Here is an 18,349-nt window from a genome sequence, read left to right as displayed (position 1 = left end):
GTACACAAAGCCTGTAATGCTGACAGATAACCACTTACAAGGAAATATATCATCTGCAAATATAGTATACACCGTACAAATATAAATGTTTTTTAAAAGACACTCGACAATAGAAATGGTCATATCCTGCAACTAACAGCATGAGGTTTTGTATATTCGTGCACAAAAGCTTTCTTTGACTCTTATATTTTACATAATAAATTAAAAGCTGAGACAATATACGAATAATTCTTTTTTTTTTTAAGATCCCTACTTAAGGTATGTCTGGTTTTCTTGAATACACAAGTGTAGCTGTAGACATGTAAGCAAAAGCGCAGTAGCCTGAGTTGAACACCGGTTCTAGATTGTAAATGCAGTGCAGCAGCATAACTCTACAAAACAGGCTCCGGGAGGGGAGCTGTTGTCAAAGCAAGTCTCCCTCGCTACCTTATGTGGAGCATCGTTTGTGGGAAACAGCCTGTTTCTGTGCTTTGATAGACTACGTTCAGACGTTAGACTCTATAAATGAGCGTTTGGGTTTGATGGGAGCCATGTGCAGAGCTGGGTTGTCTCTGGTGAGGCTCGCCTGTCTGTGCCTCCCGTCAGGAAAGCGGAGCTGGGAGGATCCGGAGCCTCTTGCCTCCCGCTGGTGCAGCCGCTCCCCGTACTCGCGGCCCTGCTGCTGGCTGCTCACCTGACTCCCAGAGAGCTGCTCCTGAAAGGAGGCGCGCTTGAAGTCATTGTTCAACCCTTGGAACTCCATGACGGACATGCTGAAACTCTCCAGCCCTCCTCCCTGCCCCTGCCGGCCGGACGTCTGCTGGCCCTGAACTCGCACTGATTTGTCCATTACTCCCATGAAAGGCCGGGGCTTCAGCTCAGGTTTTGATTTGAAGCTACCACTGCTCTTGATGGGGCACGGGGCGTCCAGCACCTGCTGCCTTCCGCCGTCTGACAGGTTCCCACTGGAGGCCTGACTGGAGCTAGAGCCCCTTGAGCCGGCCGTGCCCCCTCCTCCGCTCTCCCTCCTGACCTCCATGCCGGAGCCCAGAGCCAGGGCCAGGCCATCCAGACCCCCGGAGTGAGTGGAAAGTCTGTCGGATCCCCTGGAGAAGCTGGACGAGCGGGGCTGGTACATGTGCAGAGGTCCAGGGGGGGAGGAGCTGTTGGGGGACATGGGGTGGTACAGCTCGGTGGGGCTGTGTCCACAGTGTTCGTTGACTGATCCCGGGCTGATGTCGATGCCCAGCACTGGCGCGGGCCTCAGGGAGCTGGAGATGTGTCTGCCCGGCAGCGGACTGGAGGGGCCGCACAGAGAGAGAGGCCTGCCCCCAACTCTGCCCCCTGACTGCAGGGAGTGGCAGTGGAGATGAGTCCTGCTGCCGTGGTTCTGGGTCGGCCTGTTGATCGCAGGAACGGGCTCGGGCAATTCCACAAACAGCTGGTTCTGTACATACTCCTCCTGAGGGAAATGTGGCACCTGATCTGTGAAAGCGAAGGCCACACCTCCAGGGAGAGTCCTGTTCGGAGCGTATGGATTCAGAGGCCAAAAATCTGGACTTTTCCCACAGGGCAGACTCACCTCATCGCCCTCCTCCTTCTCTTCCTCCTTCTCGGCATCAGTGTGCTCCCCGGGGACTTGCCTCTCGAGACTTCCCTGTGAATAGGCGTCGGCCTCCTCCTCTGGGCCTTCGTGGTGGTGGGTGTACAGGTCCCTGTTGTAACCCTGCGTCGAGTTGGCGCCTGTTGCCTTCTGATGATGTTTGCATTCTTCCTCTACCCGAGACAGCAGCCGCCGGATCTCCCGGTTGGACGGGCAGAGTCGTGCTGCTTCGTGGAGGTCTGCCTGCGCTGCAGCAAACTGCCTGGGGAGAACAGAGGAAGAAAAAAGGGAACTTTTAAAGTACTTTATTTAGAGCGCCACGGAGTACAATACTGATTCCTGCAACACTTCATATTGAGCAAAAATGAAAAGTTATTAAATGAACTGGAATAGCCAATTTGCTGTACCTGCTGCTCCTTTTGGCGCGTGCTCTGGCATAATGTGCTTCATAAGACCTGGGTTTGAGTTCCAAGGCTTTTGTTGCAAACTCCTCAGCTAAACCAAAATCCTGTGATGGCAGATGAGAAGAAGTATATTTAGTTTTTTTTTGTATGAAACCTTAGACAGAGCAAACAGTCCAAAAAACAAACCCGGTGGAAAAACTGGGAAATGTTTGTCCTGTAGAAACAAATCTGCGGCCGTGTTTGCGTCTCCATTATTTTATGGATCTAAAGATCGAAGCTTGTTTAATGAAACACGCGTCACGACCGCGTTCACTCGTATCGACCAGGAGGAGGAGGAAGAGGGGGGGGGGGGGGGGGGGGGGGAGAGAGAGGGAGACTCCGGCAGGTTTTCACCGCCCCCCTCGTCATCATCGCCCTCAGGTGAATATTTAATGACACCAACACACGGTGCTTCTGTCCTTGAGAGCGAGGTCAAAATGGCAGCCTCCAACGTGAGATTGTGAACATTGCTGCTGAATGTTTAATGATGGTATCATGCAGTCTCTGCTCTGGGTTGCTGCCCGCGTTCTGATATGATACGTGGATTTGTCCAGAGAGCCCTCACGTCCACTGTAAATCCTCCCCCCCACCACCTCGGTAGAGACACAGAGAAAGAAGGGAGCGAGGGGCCTTATCACATTGCATTATCTGCTCCATTATTCATGAGCCACAGTGACCCCAAGGATGGCATTTTTACACAGTCTGTTCGGACGTCTGTCATCACCAGGGCGGGTTCTGAACCTGGCTGCAGGCCACACACATCTACCTCTGCACTAACAGCAGCGTTAATCATCATGTCACCACCTGCTTCCAGGTCTCCCTCCACCGTCTCTCTCTGTTTACCAGGCCGACATGAAACCAGATCCGGAAAGCAAGAGATGCTTTTTACACTGAGTTGATTTCATCTTTCTTTCATGTGGATTCAGATAAATTATAAATCTTAAGGAACCATCCACCTTGCCTCGCCAGCCCCTCGCTGCCATCCCCTCGGTGTCTAATAAACCGGCTGCTGTTAAATAGTGCATGAGCTGTTTGATGCGGTTGTGGGAACTCACGTTGGTTTTCCTGCGGCAGCGGGAGAGGTTGAGATAGAGGGAGACCCGCAGCTCCTTCAGCCCTTTCAGCTCGTCTCCTTGCCCCTCGCGTGGCAGCTTCCTCAGGGCGTACTGGTACCGCTGGCCCGCCTCCTTCATACGTCCCTTCTGGGAAACACACAGGAAGAGGTGGAGAATCAGAACGGACAGCTAGAGGGAAGGGGCAGTTTTTGATCATTCCACAAAGGGATCGTAGAAGTTAATAATGAAAGGCCGTGAGGCTCCAGCCCACTGTTCATAACCATCGACACCTACCTTGTAAAGCATGTTCCCTTCCTCCATCAGCTTCTGCAGCAGGATGAGGAGAATGTCTGGTTTGGAAGAAGCCATAGCCCACGTGGCGTGACCTGATGGGGTGGCACAAATATTTATCTTAACATTATCTGGCTCGCCTTGTCTCTTTTACTTTGTGTCTTACATAAATCATGTACCTGATCGATCATGCAGAGACGTTCTGTAGCCTTTCGGTTAATGAAGGAGAGCAACCGGAGAGGAGGAAGAGGAGGAGGAGGTGGAGAGAGGGAGCGGGGCGAAAAGAGAGTTAGAGCGGTGGATGTAAAACTGCAGGTGCTGCAGAATGACCAGTAACAATATACTACATGGTATACAAGTAAACAAATATACACATGCAGAACGTGTAGATGAAAATGTGTAGCACGATACAAATCAATGCATGTGAGCTGAGTCTTCATTAATTCAGATACTGTGTGATTACACTCCAGAGAAGCGTCTGTTCGACAAATACTAATGTCACAAGCTGTACTGTAGTTTGTTGAGCTGTTTGTTCAACACTTTCATATAATGTTAAATGTTTGTTATATAAAATGCAATGTAGTGCAGGGCTGCCGTGACGAGGACTGTGCTTGTACCTGTTTTGGATCCTTTCTTCAGCAGCGAGGCCACCAGGGCCGGGTTCTGGCAGCCGGTGGCCCGGTCCGATCCTCGGGTGCTGTTGTTGTCGGCTCTCTCCAGCACCGCTCCGTTTTCCACCAGGCAATGCACCTGAACACACACGGAACAATAAGAACATCATGCAGCAGTGAAAGGGATTATTAATGTTTCAATCAACAACATCAAACAGATCCTGATGGTTTTGATCATTGGACACTTTCTATTACTCTCCTGCTGATCATCAGAAATAATCCATCATGTTGTTACCTCACATCCAGTAAGAACAAATTATTATCATCATTGTTATTATGAATTATTTGATATCGTGTCCAAAACAGATGGAAATACATTGTCATGAAATAATTAGAGGTTTTAGTTTGCTAATCATCTTTCAATTGCTGTGATTTTACATTGTCAACATGATCGAGGTCGTCACAGGGGTGGTGGTGATAAGCACCTTCTCACAGTGCCTCACAGCAAAAAGGTTCCCGGTTCGAATCCCGGTTATGTGTGGAGTGCATGAATTTGCACAGTCCAAACAAATGTGGATTGTAGTACAGACTCTAAATTGGCTGTTTGTCTCTGAAGCCGCCTCTCGACCAATTTCCACTGGGATTGGCTCCAGCTCCCCACACGACCCTCGCATGGATCAGCTGATGAATATGATGAATGGATGAATAAAACTTGATTAAACATCTGAACAACAGCATGAAACCCACTGTGTCTGCATCCCCGTTCAGAGCAGCCAGGTCCAGAGGAGTCCGGCCCTGCCTGTCCGGCTGGTTCAGGTCGGCTCCTGCCTCCACCAGGTGCTGCACCGCCCCTTTCTGCCCCTTCAGACAGGCCCAGCTCAGGCCGGTCAGCCCCTCCTGATCGGCGGCGGACAAGGACGCCCCTGGGACCACAGAACAACACAAATATGCTTCAGCGATTCAGGTGCATTCATCAAACAGACTTAGACGTCCCTGGGGGAGGTGGGGGGACTCTCACCCTTTGACAGCAGCAGCTCTACAGTGGCCGTGTGGCCCTCGGAGGCAGCCAGCATCAGGGCCGTGCGCCCCTGCTTGTCACTGACGTTGATGTCTGCACTTTGCTTCAGCAACAACTCTACAACCTTTGGAAGGGAGGAGGATTATTCCAAAAGAAATAGAAAACAAAAAAACGACAGAACAGGTAAAAGGGAAACACCCCCGACTCCCCCGCACCTGTGTGTGTCCGTGTTTGGAGGCGCTGAGCAGCGGGACCATTCCTCTGCGGTTGGGTATCTCCAGCCCTCCCCCCCGCTCCACGAGCAGCGCACATATCTCCATCCTCCCTCTCCCGGCTGCCGCGCTCAGCACTGACAGGGGGTCGGCATCGAGATGAGACGACGAGGCGGAGGAGAATATGTAATTGACACATTTAGGAGAGAAGAAGAAGCAGGAGTGAGGAGCGGAGAGAAAATCAACACAGGCTATTTCCATAATCTAGTCGAATTCCCAACACAGATGTTGTGCTATATTACATATCTGGTGAATCTTGTGAAATTTAACAGTTTGGATATTTTCCCTCACTCATCTAGAAGGATGCTCAGACATTGTTAACCTCCATCATGGCTGACAAGAGAAAAGGAAAGAAAATAAGATTCTTTCCAAACATAACTCTGCACATGATGGATGACTGGCACCCTCCTTAACTAGCCCGTGTTACTTTGACAGATGATGGGCATTAGTCTTTTTCCTAATATGCGAGTGGTTCAGCTCATTGAGCAGCTGGAGGTTGAGGGAAGGTACTAATGTCGTTCACTAACCTCAGATAAACAGGGGGGAAAAAAGCAATAACACTCTATTTGTCTTTGCTTAAGGTGACTTTGCACAACTGCAGAAAATAGCAACAAGGTTAGTGAAGCTGGTGTTTTGAATACGTGCATGGAAAATAATATTCTTATTAAGGAGAAGTAGCTTTAGTAACCAGTGTGCACAGTATGCACCGCTGCCGTCATTAATTCTGATCCCCGGAGAAGAAGAAGAAGAAGAATCCTTTGTTCTGTAATTAGACTTTAACGCGCGTCCTTGACTGATCATTGTATCTGTGCAAATGGACTCTAATCCAATGATACCGACACTGAACACACACATAAAACGAAGCCCCGGTGCTGCATCATGCAAACATGAATGTTTTATGCTCTGACTTTTTTTTTTCTGTCTCCCCACTGAAGGGGTCTGTGTAATAGAATTACACTCTAATGGAGCTGGAGGCAGAAACAGGCTTCATCCAACGTGCTCTCAGGAAATGGACCTAACAGAATTCTGCGAGTTGTGCTTTCACATCTGTGACGGCGGTAAGAGTATCACAATTGAATAACACAGGCTTTCTAGATGCTGTCAATGTGGCCTCACAAGATATTACTGTGTGATATGTGCGATGCTCCGCGTCTGGTGAAAAAAAGTATTTCCAGTTGCATCAATGATCTGATCAACCGGAGCCTCCTGACATCAGAACACTGTGCTTCCACATGCATGTCGGCTGCTCAGTGTCTATTCACTGCACAGAGCCAGAATGCGTCTGAAATGCAACCCCGACGCCCTTGAGCATGACTCCAGAACCCCGCTGATGGACAGAAAGAGGTGAGAAAGCTAAATTTATCTGACTGATAGGAGAATCGCACCCGTTTCTCCCCAGAGAGAGTCGTGCGCGTCCATCTGCACTGCCAGCTGTTCATCTTTCAAGTCCAGCAAGCTCCTCACCACCTGCAGGAAAAACACAATTTCACAGTCCTCTGTATTGTTGGCTTGCTGTGCAGGAAAAGAGAAAAGAAAGCTTCCACAGACCTTGACCGCAGCAGAGAGCAAATAGAATTTAATAAATCCTTTACATCAAGCAAGGACGAGCGTCGTGCTCTCCACGAAACAGAATCCTCTCTGCAGAGTGGCACAGATGCTTTTGTCACCAGGACGCTGATCTGACTCATACCTGTGTGTGTCCCACGCTCGCTGCAGCCGTGAGCGCCTGCTGTGCTGCCTGCGGCTTCCCAGTCTCCGTCTCGCTGCTGCCGGGCGGCTGCGGGTCAGTACTGCTCTCCGCTCCCCAGTCCTGGCCCAGCAAGATGTTGATGATCTCTGCCTGGCCCTTCAGCCCAGCATGGACCAGCGCACACTGGCCATTCTTATCAGCTTGGCCCACCTGGCACAGTGGGGCAACAGAGAAGGACTTAACAAACGCTGGACCAGGTCACTGCCTTTATAGCGCTGACCTAGATCGGCGCTGTGTGTGTGTCATCTGTCTCCCAGAATAGATCCCCAAACTGTGGTGAGTTTTAAACGAGGGTTATTGGGGATATCATTGTTGTGGAGGTGCAGGGAGACAAACGTGTTCCGCCATTGTGGTTATGCTGGCCACGCCCTCAGCACCCACATTGCTCTGCACAGACACTGACCTTGGCCCCTTTCTTGCAGAGCAGGCTGACGATGTCGACGTGTCCTGCGGCGGCGGCCAGGCAGAGGGGCGTCATGCCGCTGTCGGTGGTCCCGTCCACGGGAGCACACATCTCAAGCAGCAGGGCGACCATCTCCACGTGGCCCAGGTGGGCGTGGACGGCCAGGATGGGGGCACGGCCCACCACCTCGGTGCACCAGGTCACACTGGCACCACCCAGCATCAGCAGACGACTTACCTGCAGGATGAATATAATGAGATGTAAATAAGATTATTATGTTCTCACCCCTGAGTGCACACAAACCACAGAATGGATTTCTATGATACTTGGTGGAGGGATGTGGTGTCGGGTCAGGGAAGAACCCGTTACATCCAGAAAATGTCTACATTTTCTTTAAAGGGATAGTTCTTCACCAACCCTCCATTGGTAAGTAGATAATGGGGGATTTTTCATTTTTTGGGTGAACTATCCCTTTAAAATGATGAGATTTTCCCAGTTTTTCATTCATGGATCTTGATGTAAAGAGTCCGGCCCATTTAGGGAACTGATATTTATGAGTGTGTGAACTTTGGTGAATTAAGTGGACTGATGGTCCCTGGCGGAGCGGTGTGCTCTACTGAGTACCACCACTCTAGAATTTGTGGGTGTTTTTTCTTCAAGCAGAAGAACGTGTGGATGTCACCTTGATGTTTGGTGTGTACAGGTTCCTCAGGGAGGCCAGCGCGGCGGACAGACTGTCTGTGCTGCAGTTCACCCACATGGCCTGAAGAACACTGGAGGACACGCCCGTCTTCTTACTCAGCCCCTGTGAGTGTTTGACAGAGACACAGATGAACACAGAGAGAGAGAGAGAGATTAAATCTGCTCAGATGAGATCTGTGGAGCAGAATTTGAATTGCGTCCCAGGAGAAGAGCAGTATGTACAGATTGCGAGGCGCACATGCAAACAGTACAATGTTCACTGTACCGTGGGCGTTTTATGTATATGAGTAGTGCTTATGAGTGTGGGTGATGGTAGGAACAGAGGTTCACTTTAGTTTGTGTGTGTTTTATCGGTTTCTCCGCAGCTATATTCATGATGTTGTTTACATGAAGCCTCTTGTCATTCCGGGAGATTCAGAATAGTTGAGGCACAGTCAGGTCCAGTCCTATAACAAGTTATAAACACAGTGTAGAGGATAAACCTAGTGTCAGGGTTCATGCTACCTTGAATATGTGAGCCTTGAGGATGTGGTGTCCCAGTTCCATGGTCTGCTGCCGGTTCAATTTGCCCTCCTGTCTGGAGAACATGAAGGCCAGGAGAGCGTGGCCACTCCTGGGGACATGCACACACACAGAGAAATGGCGTCCATGCAGAAATCAAATGTCTATTTAAGTTAAGCAGTTCTCCACTTTTGAGTATATCCACGTTAAGAGTCTTGTGCTGTGTGAGGTGTGGGACCTCTGGGCTCACCTCGGCTCACAGAGAAAGTCCGTGCTCTCTCCGTCTCCTCTCCAAACCAGCCACTCTCTGAAGGAAGGATGACACAGCATCCGTGTGCCATCCCTGCGTCGGACCTGCACATAGAGGCAGAACATTTCTCTACTGTAGAGTCTCCATCACCTGACGTGCCACACCCCACGACACAGAGAGACAGTTAGTACTTTAGATTTTAAAAAACTCTAAATTCGTCCATGTCAGTTATTTATTTAACAACAAATACAAACACACCATTCAAACCAAACAAAAGTGTGAATCATTCTGTTCCCTTCCATGCCGACGTAGCAGGAGTCTTACCATGAATCCAGCCAGGCTGTCTAATCTCTGCTGGAAGTCCTTCCACTCCAGCTCCCCCCTCACACAGCCTGCATTCAGGGCCCGGAACATTTGCTCATCAGTCAGTGGGTGCAGAGAAGCCAGCGCCACGTTGAGCACCGGGAGAATCCGTTCAAAGAGCTCTTTATCCGGAAAGCTCACACGACACATCAGCAGGTACACCTGACAGAAATCCAGAGGTGAGCATGTGTTGGTGATGATGCTGTCACACTGTGATGGCTTTATATTCTACCACCAACTACTGCTGGTTCATTTAAAGCTCAAATGTGCCAATTTACATTCAAATAACATGTTTAAAAGCCTGTTGCTGATTCTACACACCTACACTCGTTTTCTGTGGACGTGAACATCACTGAGATTCTTTGTTTGTTGTTTGTTTGTTTGTCAGAAGGTTTACGCAAAAACGACTGAGTAGATTTCCATGAAACTCAGAGGAAGGATGTGACATGGTCCAAGAAAGAACCCATTAATAATTCATATCCCAACAAACGGGCAGATCCAATAACTGGGAGTAAAACCTGCAGCATCCTGATGATGAACACATCCACTTATAACTCAAATGCCCCTCAGCAGATTGCAAACCTCTGCCGAGGTCCAACAGTTCCCTGATGAAACCACATTTAAATTCACTAGCTCATTTGGATTTGCATCATATTTCAAATAGATATATTTCAATCTCCTCAACATGTCTGAAAAAATTTCTCAAGATCCATGAATTATTCTCTGAGAAATTTATTTTGCTGCATTAAAGTGTAAAAAACCCTGGATCTGCATTTAAAGTATCATGGGTTCTTTCCTGAATTCTTTCCTGACTCACATCCTTAAATCAAGTTTCGTGATAACATGTCCGGTAGTTATTGCTGTAATGCTGCTAACCAACAAACGCAGTTGAAATCTTGATGTAATTAAGTCATAGCGATAACAATGCAAGAAAAGGAAAAAAAACCTACATTTGTCTTTAAAAGTACTTTAAATTATAAATAATACAAACTGATCCACGTACACAAACTCTCATATTTAACTGTGACCACATTTTCAGCACACCTTCCATCCACTTCCATCAATAAATCAACACATTCCTGAGCCTGAGCTCGTCTGTTGATGATTATGTAACTTTAATGCTACATCTGTGATTTACTTTAGTCACTGTGGGATATTCTCTGGCCTTCAGTTTGAAAAAGTCTTTGAAATCCTTTTTATTCTTTTTAATCCTGTATTGATTTGAATAGTGTGTTAAATGCACATTTTGTCTTTTGTTGAGGAGAAACATGGCCGAACAATGGTGGTTGACTGTGGATCTCTTTGTGGGGAGTTTACAGACACCGATTGCTCGTCAATGAACACTGTCAATCATCCTGGGCGGGCGAGCTCACCCAGGATGATTGACAGGTGTTAGACCGTGAACGTGATCAGATAAAGACGAGGACGACGAGGGCGGGTCCAAAAATACACTCCAGGTAAGAAGTGTCTTTATAGCTCCATGTGAAACTGATCATTTCATAAAACACTCCACAGATGGTGGTTCGCAAATCGTTTTCGTCAGATGAAGCCGAACAAGCTGCAACGATAACTGATGGACGTTTCAAACATTCAATCGATTAGAGTAAGTTTTTTAAACCACATTTGAATAGATCTGGGAAATCTACAAAATGTAAATAAAACATCCATTTCTGGGTCCAGCCCCTGATCCGGATATGATTGAATATTTTAAAAGTTCTTCCTTCCCTCTGCAAAATTGAGTAGGTTTTTCATAATCCTGCTAACAAACAAACAGACGCAGATGAAAACAATTTGTTGTTGGAAATCAGTGCTACGTGTCCTGACCTCTGACAGGGAGACAGGCACCACCAGGTAGTTTCCTCCTTTCAGAGCCAGATGGCCTTTGTGGAACAGGTCCAGGGTCAGCTGGAGGTACAGGACGGAGCCGTGGCTCCGTGTGGACAGGTGGCTGCTGAACTTGCTGAGGATCAGCGGGTCGGGGGCAGATCCTGTGGGCGTGGTGACGTTAGAGGCGACCTGGGTGCTGCCGCTGACCCGGTGATGGATGTAGTCGCTGAGGTCGGCTCCCAGGTCACTGCTGTCTGGCAGGATGTCCAGAGAGATGCCAGAGAAGGGAAGGAGGGTGGTGATTTCCTGCAGAAGAAGAAAACAGATCAGTAGAGCGCACACCTCCACCCAGACCCAGCAGTCCCCCAAGTTACACACAGTCAGATAGCAGTCCCCTAAATAGGCTGGATCTTTCTACCTATTTCCATGAATTATTTCCTGCAATGAAATTGGTTGTAATATGTCCCAACTCGCAATTTGAAAGAAAGGATTCAAATATAAGATCCACACCAAAATGTAGACGTTTATTTTGGCCCATGTCCCTGCCGACAAACAAACCAATGACGAGGGGGGGGCATTAAAGTGACGCACAGGCACGCACTTCCCAGCATTCACAGAGTTGTAGGTGGCGTGTCTTTGGTGCAATAGCAAAGGACAAATTAAAAGCACCAAAACCAGGAGCTGTTCCTCAGATGCTGTTGCCGCTGACTCACACAGAGCCATGGGATACAGTACAGTAAATGGTGTGACAGTGACTCAAGCTCCAACATTGCTCACAGGCATCTCTCAGATTCACATTTCAGCTCCTCTCATGCCATCCTCAACTGCTCGACACCGGCCGGCGACAACCAGCTATGACGGATCACAGAAGGAACCCGTGTGACCACGGCAGGGACTGACATTTTGGTTTAACGAACAAGTAATTGACTGCGCTCCACTCAAACCTTTCACGAGTGTTATCCAGGTTGTTCCACATGAGTCAGCACTTCCTGTGTAAAAAGGCTGGGACACGAAGGGGCTCGACAACAGCTGGACTCCTCCATCTTTACATATTTAATGTTTTGCTGACTTCAAAATGCATCGTGAAGAAAATGACCCCGAATGTGTCTTGTGTGTTCTCAAACACTAATCCAATTATGCAACTGGCTGGCTGGCTGGCTGCCTGTCAGGCTCCAGACTCCCCAGCAGACTCTCTGTAGTGTTACCGTCCATTCAGGGAGTAAATCCATGCAGCGTTTGGAGACTTGGCTCGGGCACTGGACAGATGCGTCTGCTGGCTGGTGGGATTACCGACCGGATTGAGAAAATACATCAGACTGGAGAGCTCAACGGCGCCGAGAGCCACATTCACCTTATACCACCACGTTAAAACTACACAGTCAGTGAATGGAGCTTAGAGGGAAGCGGCAGGTACTGGGAATATCTCTGAAATAGGTGGTGGGAGGTAGGCTGAGACTTAAAGGGTCAAATCAACCAATTTACAAAATTGTATTGCCTCACTTTACTCACCTCTAGTCGACGAGATGGCTCTAATCTTAATAAACTGTTCACCTGGCATAAATGTTTAGAATAAAAGTGGTGCAGCGAGGACAGAAGAGACACTGCATCCCAATACAATCAAGAGGAATTCAATAATTTATACATCACATTAAAATTATTTAAAGGTTACATCTTTTAACGGAAACAGCAGCTTTGTTTCTCCTAATAATCCCTTCATCCCAGCAGGTCTGAACAGGGCCTGGGGGTCTGGAGCCTCTACCAGCTGAGACTGGGTGACAGGTGGGCTTCAACCATTAACCAAATATTGGTTCATGGCCCCGGTAGAACTGAAATTGGAATCTGACCCAGGTATTGATTCAGATTCCAAAGCACAAATTAATTCAGTCATTGGTAATCGCACAGTTCCACAAAGATCACCGGTGGTCCCCACTCTCTTATTATTCTTGGACTCATGCATAATAATCAATTTACTGTTATTATAATGCGTTGCTGGGCACTGAAGGTTCAAAACATTAAAGCAGTTGCCATAGCAATTTGCACTCCATCACTTGAGTGTATGAGAATATAAATTGCTTCGGAATATATTTAAATTGGATTCATTTTTGCATGTTCATTATTGATTAGTCACCATAGTCTCATGTTACCTATACACAATACTACTACTACTACTTCTATAATGGAAAATAATGATGATAATAATAATATTAATTTTAACGTCGATCTTTACATCTCTAATTTATAAGATGATAAAGATTAGACAGGATGCCAACATACGTTATTACTGCTGGTGGTCAACTGTGGTACTGCACCGGTCAATTATTACTCTTCTCATTATTAATTTATGAACATTTACCAAATTTCCCAGGAGACTAAAAAAATCAATTTTTATGTGCCTGTGATCCCACTCACCACGAGGCCTGTGCGGACTGTGACCACCAGTTTGAGCCAGTGTGGAAACTTGGAGATGATTTTGGTGATGAACGTGGCGATGGTGTCCCCATAGTCTGGTTTGTGGAATTCTGCCTCATTAAGGCTGTCGACCAATATGATGTAGTCGTCTTCCGGCAGCTTCCGCTCTGAATACACATAAATAAAGAGAATAACAAAGGGGTTGAAGCTTATTAAAATACCTGGTATGTCACATTAAAGAGCATAAAATAAAGAAGAATGAAGCACAGTTTTATGCTCGGTCATTAATGGCTTAAAAAATGGTGCATCTTTTTCAGCACAGGAAATGTCGAGAGAAGCATCAACTGTTGATATTGATCATGTTCTGCTGAAAGCGGCCAGAGGCCATTGTTGTTTATTAGCTGGGAACAGAACATAATCCATCATGGTTCACATTATCTGAGCCGGCAGTGTTTCCCTGGAAGCCTGTGAGGACTCACACACTTAGGCACAAGGGCTCTCCATTTTTTACTGACCTGCTTAATAGAGATGGAGCAGACGAAACACTCCTCCACCCGGCTGTGGAGGGCCCGGCCGTAATAACACATCAATCTAACTGACTGACTAACTCATGAGGAATCGAGCCGGTGAACGTGTCCGGAACGTCCGTGGCCACCCCGCAGTATTTTGTGACCTTGAAATCCTGAGGGATGCTCGTGATTCACCTTTGCAAAAAAATACCACTCATATATGTAAATGACCTAACATCTGTTTCACACACTACACTGCTTCAAATCATTGACCTTAACGAGGGGGAAATAATCTGTGGGCCAATCGTTGAGTCATTACCAGGCTGTTTCACACAGGAGATGGCAGCAAGCTCCCTGATTGGAGGGCGAGGGGAGCAGACAGGTTCCACCTCAAATATGATACTATTTAAAACTTTAAAATGCTTTTAAATTGAAAGACATCACATTTGGCTAAAGTGTGTGCGTGTGTGTGTGTGTCTGTGTGTGTGTGTGCGTGTGTAGACTTCATTACCCTTGCGCAGGCTGGCCATCGGCTCCAGGACGCCCTTCCTGAAGGCAGCGATGGGGTCCTGGACGCAGGACCGCAGGCTGAGTGTGTTTTGCAGATGAGGCTCTTGAACCAGCAGCTCCCTGTATGGGCCGAGTTGTGGCGCTCTGGCCAGCAGGGCGGCAACGCTGTGCACAAACTCCGGCACCAGGCAGGTGTAGGTGTTGTCGGCCTGACAGAAGTGGTAGGCGACCACCTTGTGGGAGAGAGAGAGGCAGGTGAGGAACTGAAGGAAATAGGAGCGTAATATAAAGCTGCTTTCTGTCTCTGTTAACGTGACTCAAAGTCCAACTAACTGTTAATGGTCAGGAGAGAAATGCATTAAAGAAATAGCACTTTAGAAGTGGGGAAATTAAAAGTCTGTACAGTAGATCTGTAAACCCAGAGTGTGATAACATTGGTCTTAAGTGTCGATGAAAAAAAGGAGTAAGCTATTTAGAAACATATAAAATATTCTCGTGGCACTTTTGAGACTTCAGTTTCCACCAGGCTTCACAAGTTAGGACATCTAATGCAGTAAAATCTGCTGAAACGTTGCTGAGGATAAACCTCATGTCTAAATATAGAACCTTAAACTATTAACACCTCTTCAACCTGTGTTTTAAACATATTGCCATACATTCAAACATTCAGACTATCTACAATGACAGACACCCTCTTTAAGAAAACTCTATTTGACTTTTTATTTTGGCCCATGTCCCATCCCCTAACATAGAGGAGGTGGGATTTAGGACCAATACTGCATCCAACCACCAGGTGGCGATCAAAGCACTTTGGCCTCACTTTTTGCTGAGCCACGGGCAAATTATTACTGTGATTTCACAGCGTATTCCTGGCAGCAGTGTGTGTTTGTGTGACTTTTTGTGTGATTGTGATTCCGAGAAGAAGCAATTTACGATGAGGGGAACAAATATATGGCACCAATTCAGAAGCTGTGTGTGTCTTGATCAGAGCCCATTTATCTGCTCATATCTCAATGTGAGATCAAACCTTTTTATCTTTTAAGTGAGAGGAGAAAAACAATATCACCAAATCCAAAAACAATGAGGGTTAGAATAAAACAACACTGAGATGCGCCGTGAACACCGACATCCCAGAAGGTGGCTGAGTCATAACTTAGTCTTCAGCCATTCTGCATATTACTGCAGAGCATCTTTAAATCACATCGGTGGATTCAGGCAACAAGCTGAATGATAAACAGAAGGGGCTGAGAAATAAAACATTCCACAAAAAACCTGGGGTTGATATTTGCATTAAAGGAGCCAAACTGAACAGAGGCACATCATTCAAAACCATTGAGATGAATGGGGACGGCCTGGAGGATTAATAGTAGTAATCTCTCTTTCGCGAGTGCATTTCTGTGGGAAAACATTCATATTTAATAGTATTTACTCGTGGGTTAGTAGATCGTAAGTGGTCCACACACACACTGTGCGATGACATTATCAGTGATTTTACTTTTGAGCAAACGCCCTCACCATCACAAGTAGTCTGACTAGTTCCCATGGAAACTCTTATTGAGGCCAAGTTAGTAAATTTAGAAGCTTCCATGTCATCTGTGTGATGCAATCAGCAGCGTGTACCACATGTGCCCGAAAAGAGAGCAGAACAACCTGACATTCAAATCCCGTGTCACAAACGTGCCGCCCCCCCCACACACACACATACACACAAAGACGCTGAGGTGTGTTTATCAATTTAAACCGGTCCCTCCTTTTAGCAGCTCCCCACGGAGCTGTTTATGATGCTGTGTTATATTACGGCTCTTAGAAGGTGAGGGAAGGAAGAAAACAGAGAAATCCAGGACAATAAAAACAGCCACGACAAAGAAGCTAAATCTGGATATTCCTCTAATGTCATTATGTTTCCCTTAAGTCTGTTGTGGATGCAGGTGGGTCAGTCTAACGAGATCTACAGGAAATCACATTGTGTGTGTGTTTTTAATTTAGTTATATTTTGCTATCTCACCCAATGTCGGCTGGGATTGACTTCAATAAGTTGTGTAGATGGACGGAAGGACATTGTACTATGTTGGTTTATGTGTTTGTTTACCATGTGTATGTTTAACCTTACATTTAAGGTTAAAGTGACGGTTCGAGGTGGTAAATGTGTTTTCCAACTATTGAAAGTTGATGTAGTGGAGGAGTATCGATGAACCCATTGAATTTTGTGGATCTTGACAAACCAGTGGATCCAGGATCTTTTTCCTCTTCCTTCAACAGGGTGAGATAAACCTTGTGGAGGCTTGTGCTCTGTCAGACTGAGCTTCTGGTTGTGCCACTTTATACACAGATTGAAGGAACACAATGTAATGAAGACTGAGCTGTGGAGCCTCTGTGTTTGTTTCCAGTCATTATGCTGAGCCAAGGTAAAATAAGTGAACTGTCTCCTGGCGTCTGCTTCCTGTTTAGTGCACAGACATGAAGGTGTTATTGATCGTCTCATCTCATCTAACTAGATGAGGCGCAGCAGGGTGTGTTTTCTAATTAAGAGTCCTCACAAGTAGAGGAATGCAAATGATTGTGTGTGTGTGCGCGTGTGTGTGTGTGTGTGTGTGTGTGTGTGTGTCTTGAGGTACCTTGGCGGCGAGGCTTCTGACAGTCTCCTTCCTCTGTGCTGCTCCATCACTCGCTCCTGCAGAAGCACTCAGGTTGGGCTGGGACTCCGCTGGCTGTTTGGAGCCAGCTTTACCCGACTTATCCCCACCTGCACAGAGCACAGAGCAACAATAACAAACCCAGAGCTGCCATTTACCCTCGTTAGACGAGGCCCCGGGTGTAAAGCACGGCAGCGTCAGGACGAGTCTACAAAGAAACACAATTAAACTGCTGCAATTAATTACAACATCTGTAAGCAAGACTGGAACTGATGGAACTAGGCAGAACCTCATTGGACGGGAGCAAGAGTGTTTGTTTCAAGGGGCGTGAAGGGATAATTCTTGTACACAGCTCATGCTATAGCTTCTGTTAAATTGAAATCAAAATGACAACGCGCAGTACAGGTTACCATGAATAATACAAATATGAAAAATAAATGACTGTTTTCTTTTTTACAGTATTTTGTTTAGTTTTTTCTGTACAGTTTAATGTCTGTTTGATATAGTAAAAGGCTGAAGGGTGATACATATATTATATCATATTATTATTAGTGTTGCATTTGTTGCCATTCTTATTTTTACACCTGCAGTTGAGTCATGTTTTATTTGAAAAACTAAAATCCCCAGCACGTGGCAGCAGGCGACAACATGCAAATATAAAGAACTTAATCTGGTTTTATTTGCAAGTGCCGCTCGTGAGAAGAAACAGAACCACAGTAAAACTCAGTCCCCTCACACAGCTGCAATCAGCAGAGAAACCTCAGGGGAGAACTTAGAAGAAGAGAGCATGACCCAGTTCCTCACTCCTTCACAAAAAGTAGAAATTTACTCCGATATCGTACAAGAATCTGATGGAACCTTCTGGAGAATGTGTACCCGTATTACCCTGTTGTAAATAAAGGTCTTACATTTAGGGGAGGAGCCGGGGCTGTGATGGATGCTGGGACCTCCCTGTGGCGTCCGCATGCCGTGACAGCTGAGCGTCACCAGCCTCCAGACGATGGCCGTCTTTCCGGATCCTGCGTTGCCCACGATGACGGCGCCGCGGCCCTCGCAGCTGCTCGTCTTCCTCAGGACCTCCTCCAGACGCGTGAACAGCCAATCCCGTCCCACGAAGGGCGTTTCCGGGGTGATGCCGGGGACTTCGAACAGCAGCGGCTTGAGCATGATGTCGGCCTGTCTGAACGCCACCAGCCTCCCTGCATGGATGGAGGGGGAAC

General features: G+C 47.0%; 1 protein-coding gene across 1 annotated transcript in view; it reads right to left on the bottom strand.

Annotated features, from left to right (window-relative positions):
- Positions 1-484: 484 nt before the first annotated feature.
- Positions 485-18,349, bottom strand: part of LOC128445727 (protein TANC1) — a 33,234-nt gene continuing 15,369 nt past the window's right edge. The window contains exons 8-28 of the mRNA XM_053428538.1: positions 18,038-18,328; positions 17,112-17,239; positions 14,498-14,729; positions 13,478-13,644; positions 11,066-11,374; positions 9,203-9,403; positions 8,879-8,982; positions 8,632-8,740; positions 8,108-8,230; positions 7,426-7,662; positions 6,963-7,172; positions 6,658-6,739; positions 5,216-5,349; positions 5,001-5,124; positions 4,730-4,905; positions 3,989-4,121; positions 3,551-3,580; positions 3,375-3,466; positions 3,081-3,227; positions 1,990-2,090; positions 485-1,844 (exon numbers count right to left, since the gene is read on the bottom strand). Coding sequence (XP_053284513.1) covers positions 485-1,844; positions 1,990-2,090; positions 3,081-3,227; positions 3,375-3,466; positions 3,551-3,580; positions 3,989-4,121; positions 4,730-4,905; positions 5,001-5,124; positions 5,216-5,349; positions 6,658-6,739; positions 6,963-7,172; positions 7,426-7,662; positions 8,108-8,230; positions 8,632-8,740; positions 8,879-8,982; positions 9,203-9,403; positions 11,066-11,374; positions 13,478-13,644; positions 14,498-14,729; positions 17,112-17,239; positions 18,038-18,328 — 4,490 coding nt within the window. The remainder of the gene's footprint in view (positions 1,845-1,989; positions 2,091-3,080; positions 3,228-3,374; positions 3,467-3,550; positions 3,581-3,988; positions 4,122-4,729; positions 4,906-5,000; positions 5,125-5,215; positions 5,350-6,657; positions 6,740-6,962; positions 7,173-7,425; positions 7,663-8,107; positions 8,231-8,631; positions 8,741-8,878; positions 8,983-9,202; positions 9,404-11,065; positions 11,375-13,477; positions 13,645-14,497; positions 14,730-17,111; positions 17,240-18,037; positions 18,329-18,349) is intronic.

This window comes from Pleuronectes platessa, chromosome 1 (genome assembly GCF_947347685.1).
Source record: "Pleuronectes platessa chromosome 1, fPlePla1.1, whole genome shotgun sequence".
NCBI lineage: Eukaryota > Metazoa > Chordata > Actinopteri > Pleuronectiformes > Pleuronectidae > Pleuronectes > Pleuronectes platessa.
This window is presented reverse-complemented; position numbering and strand designations above follow the sequence as displayed.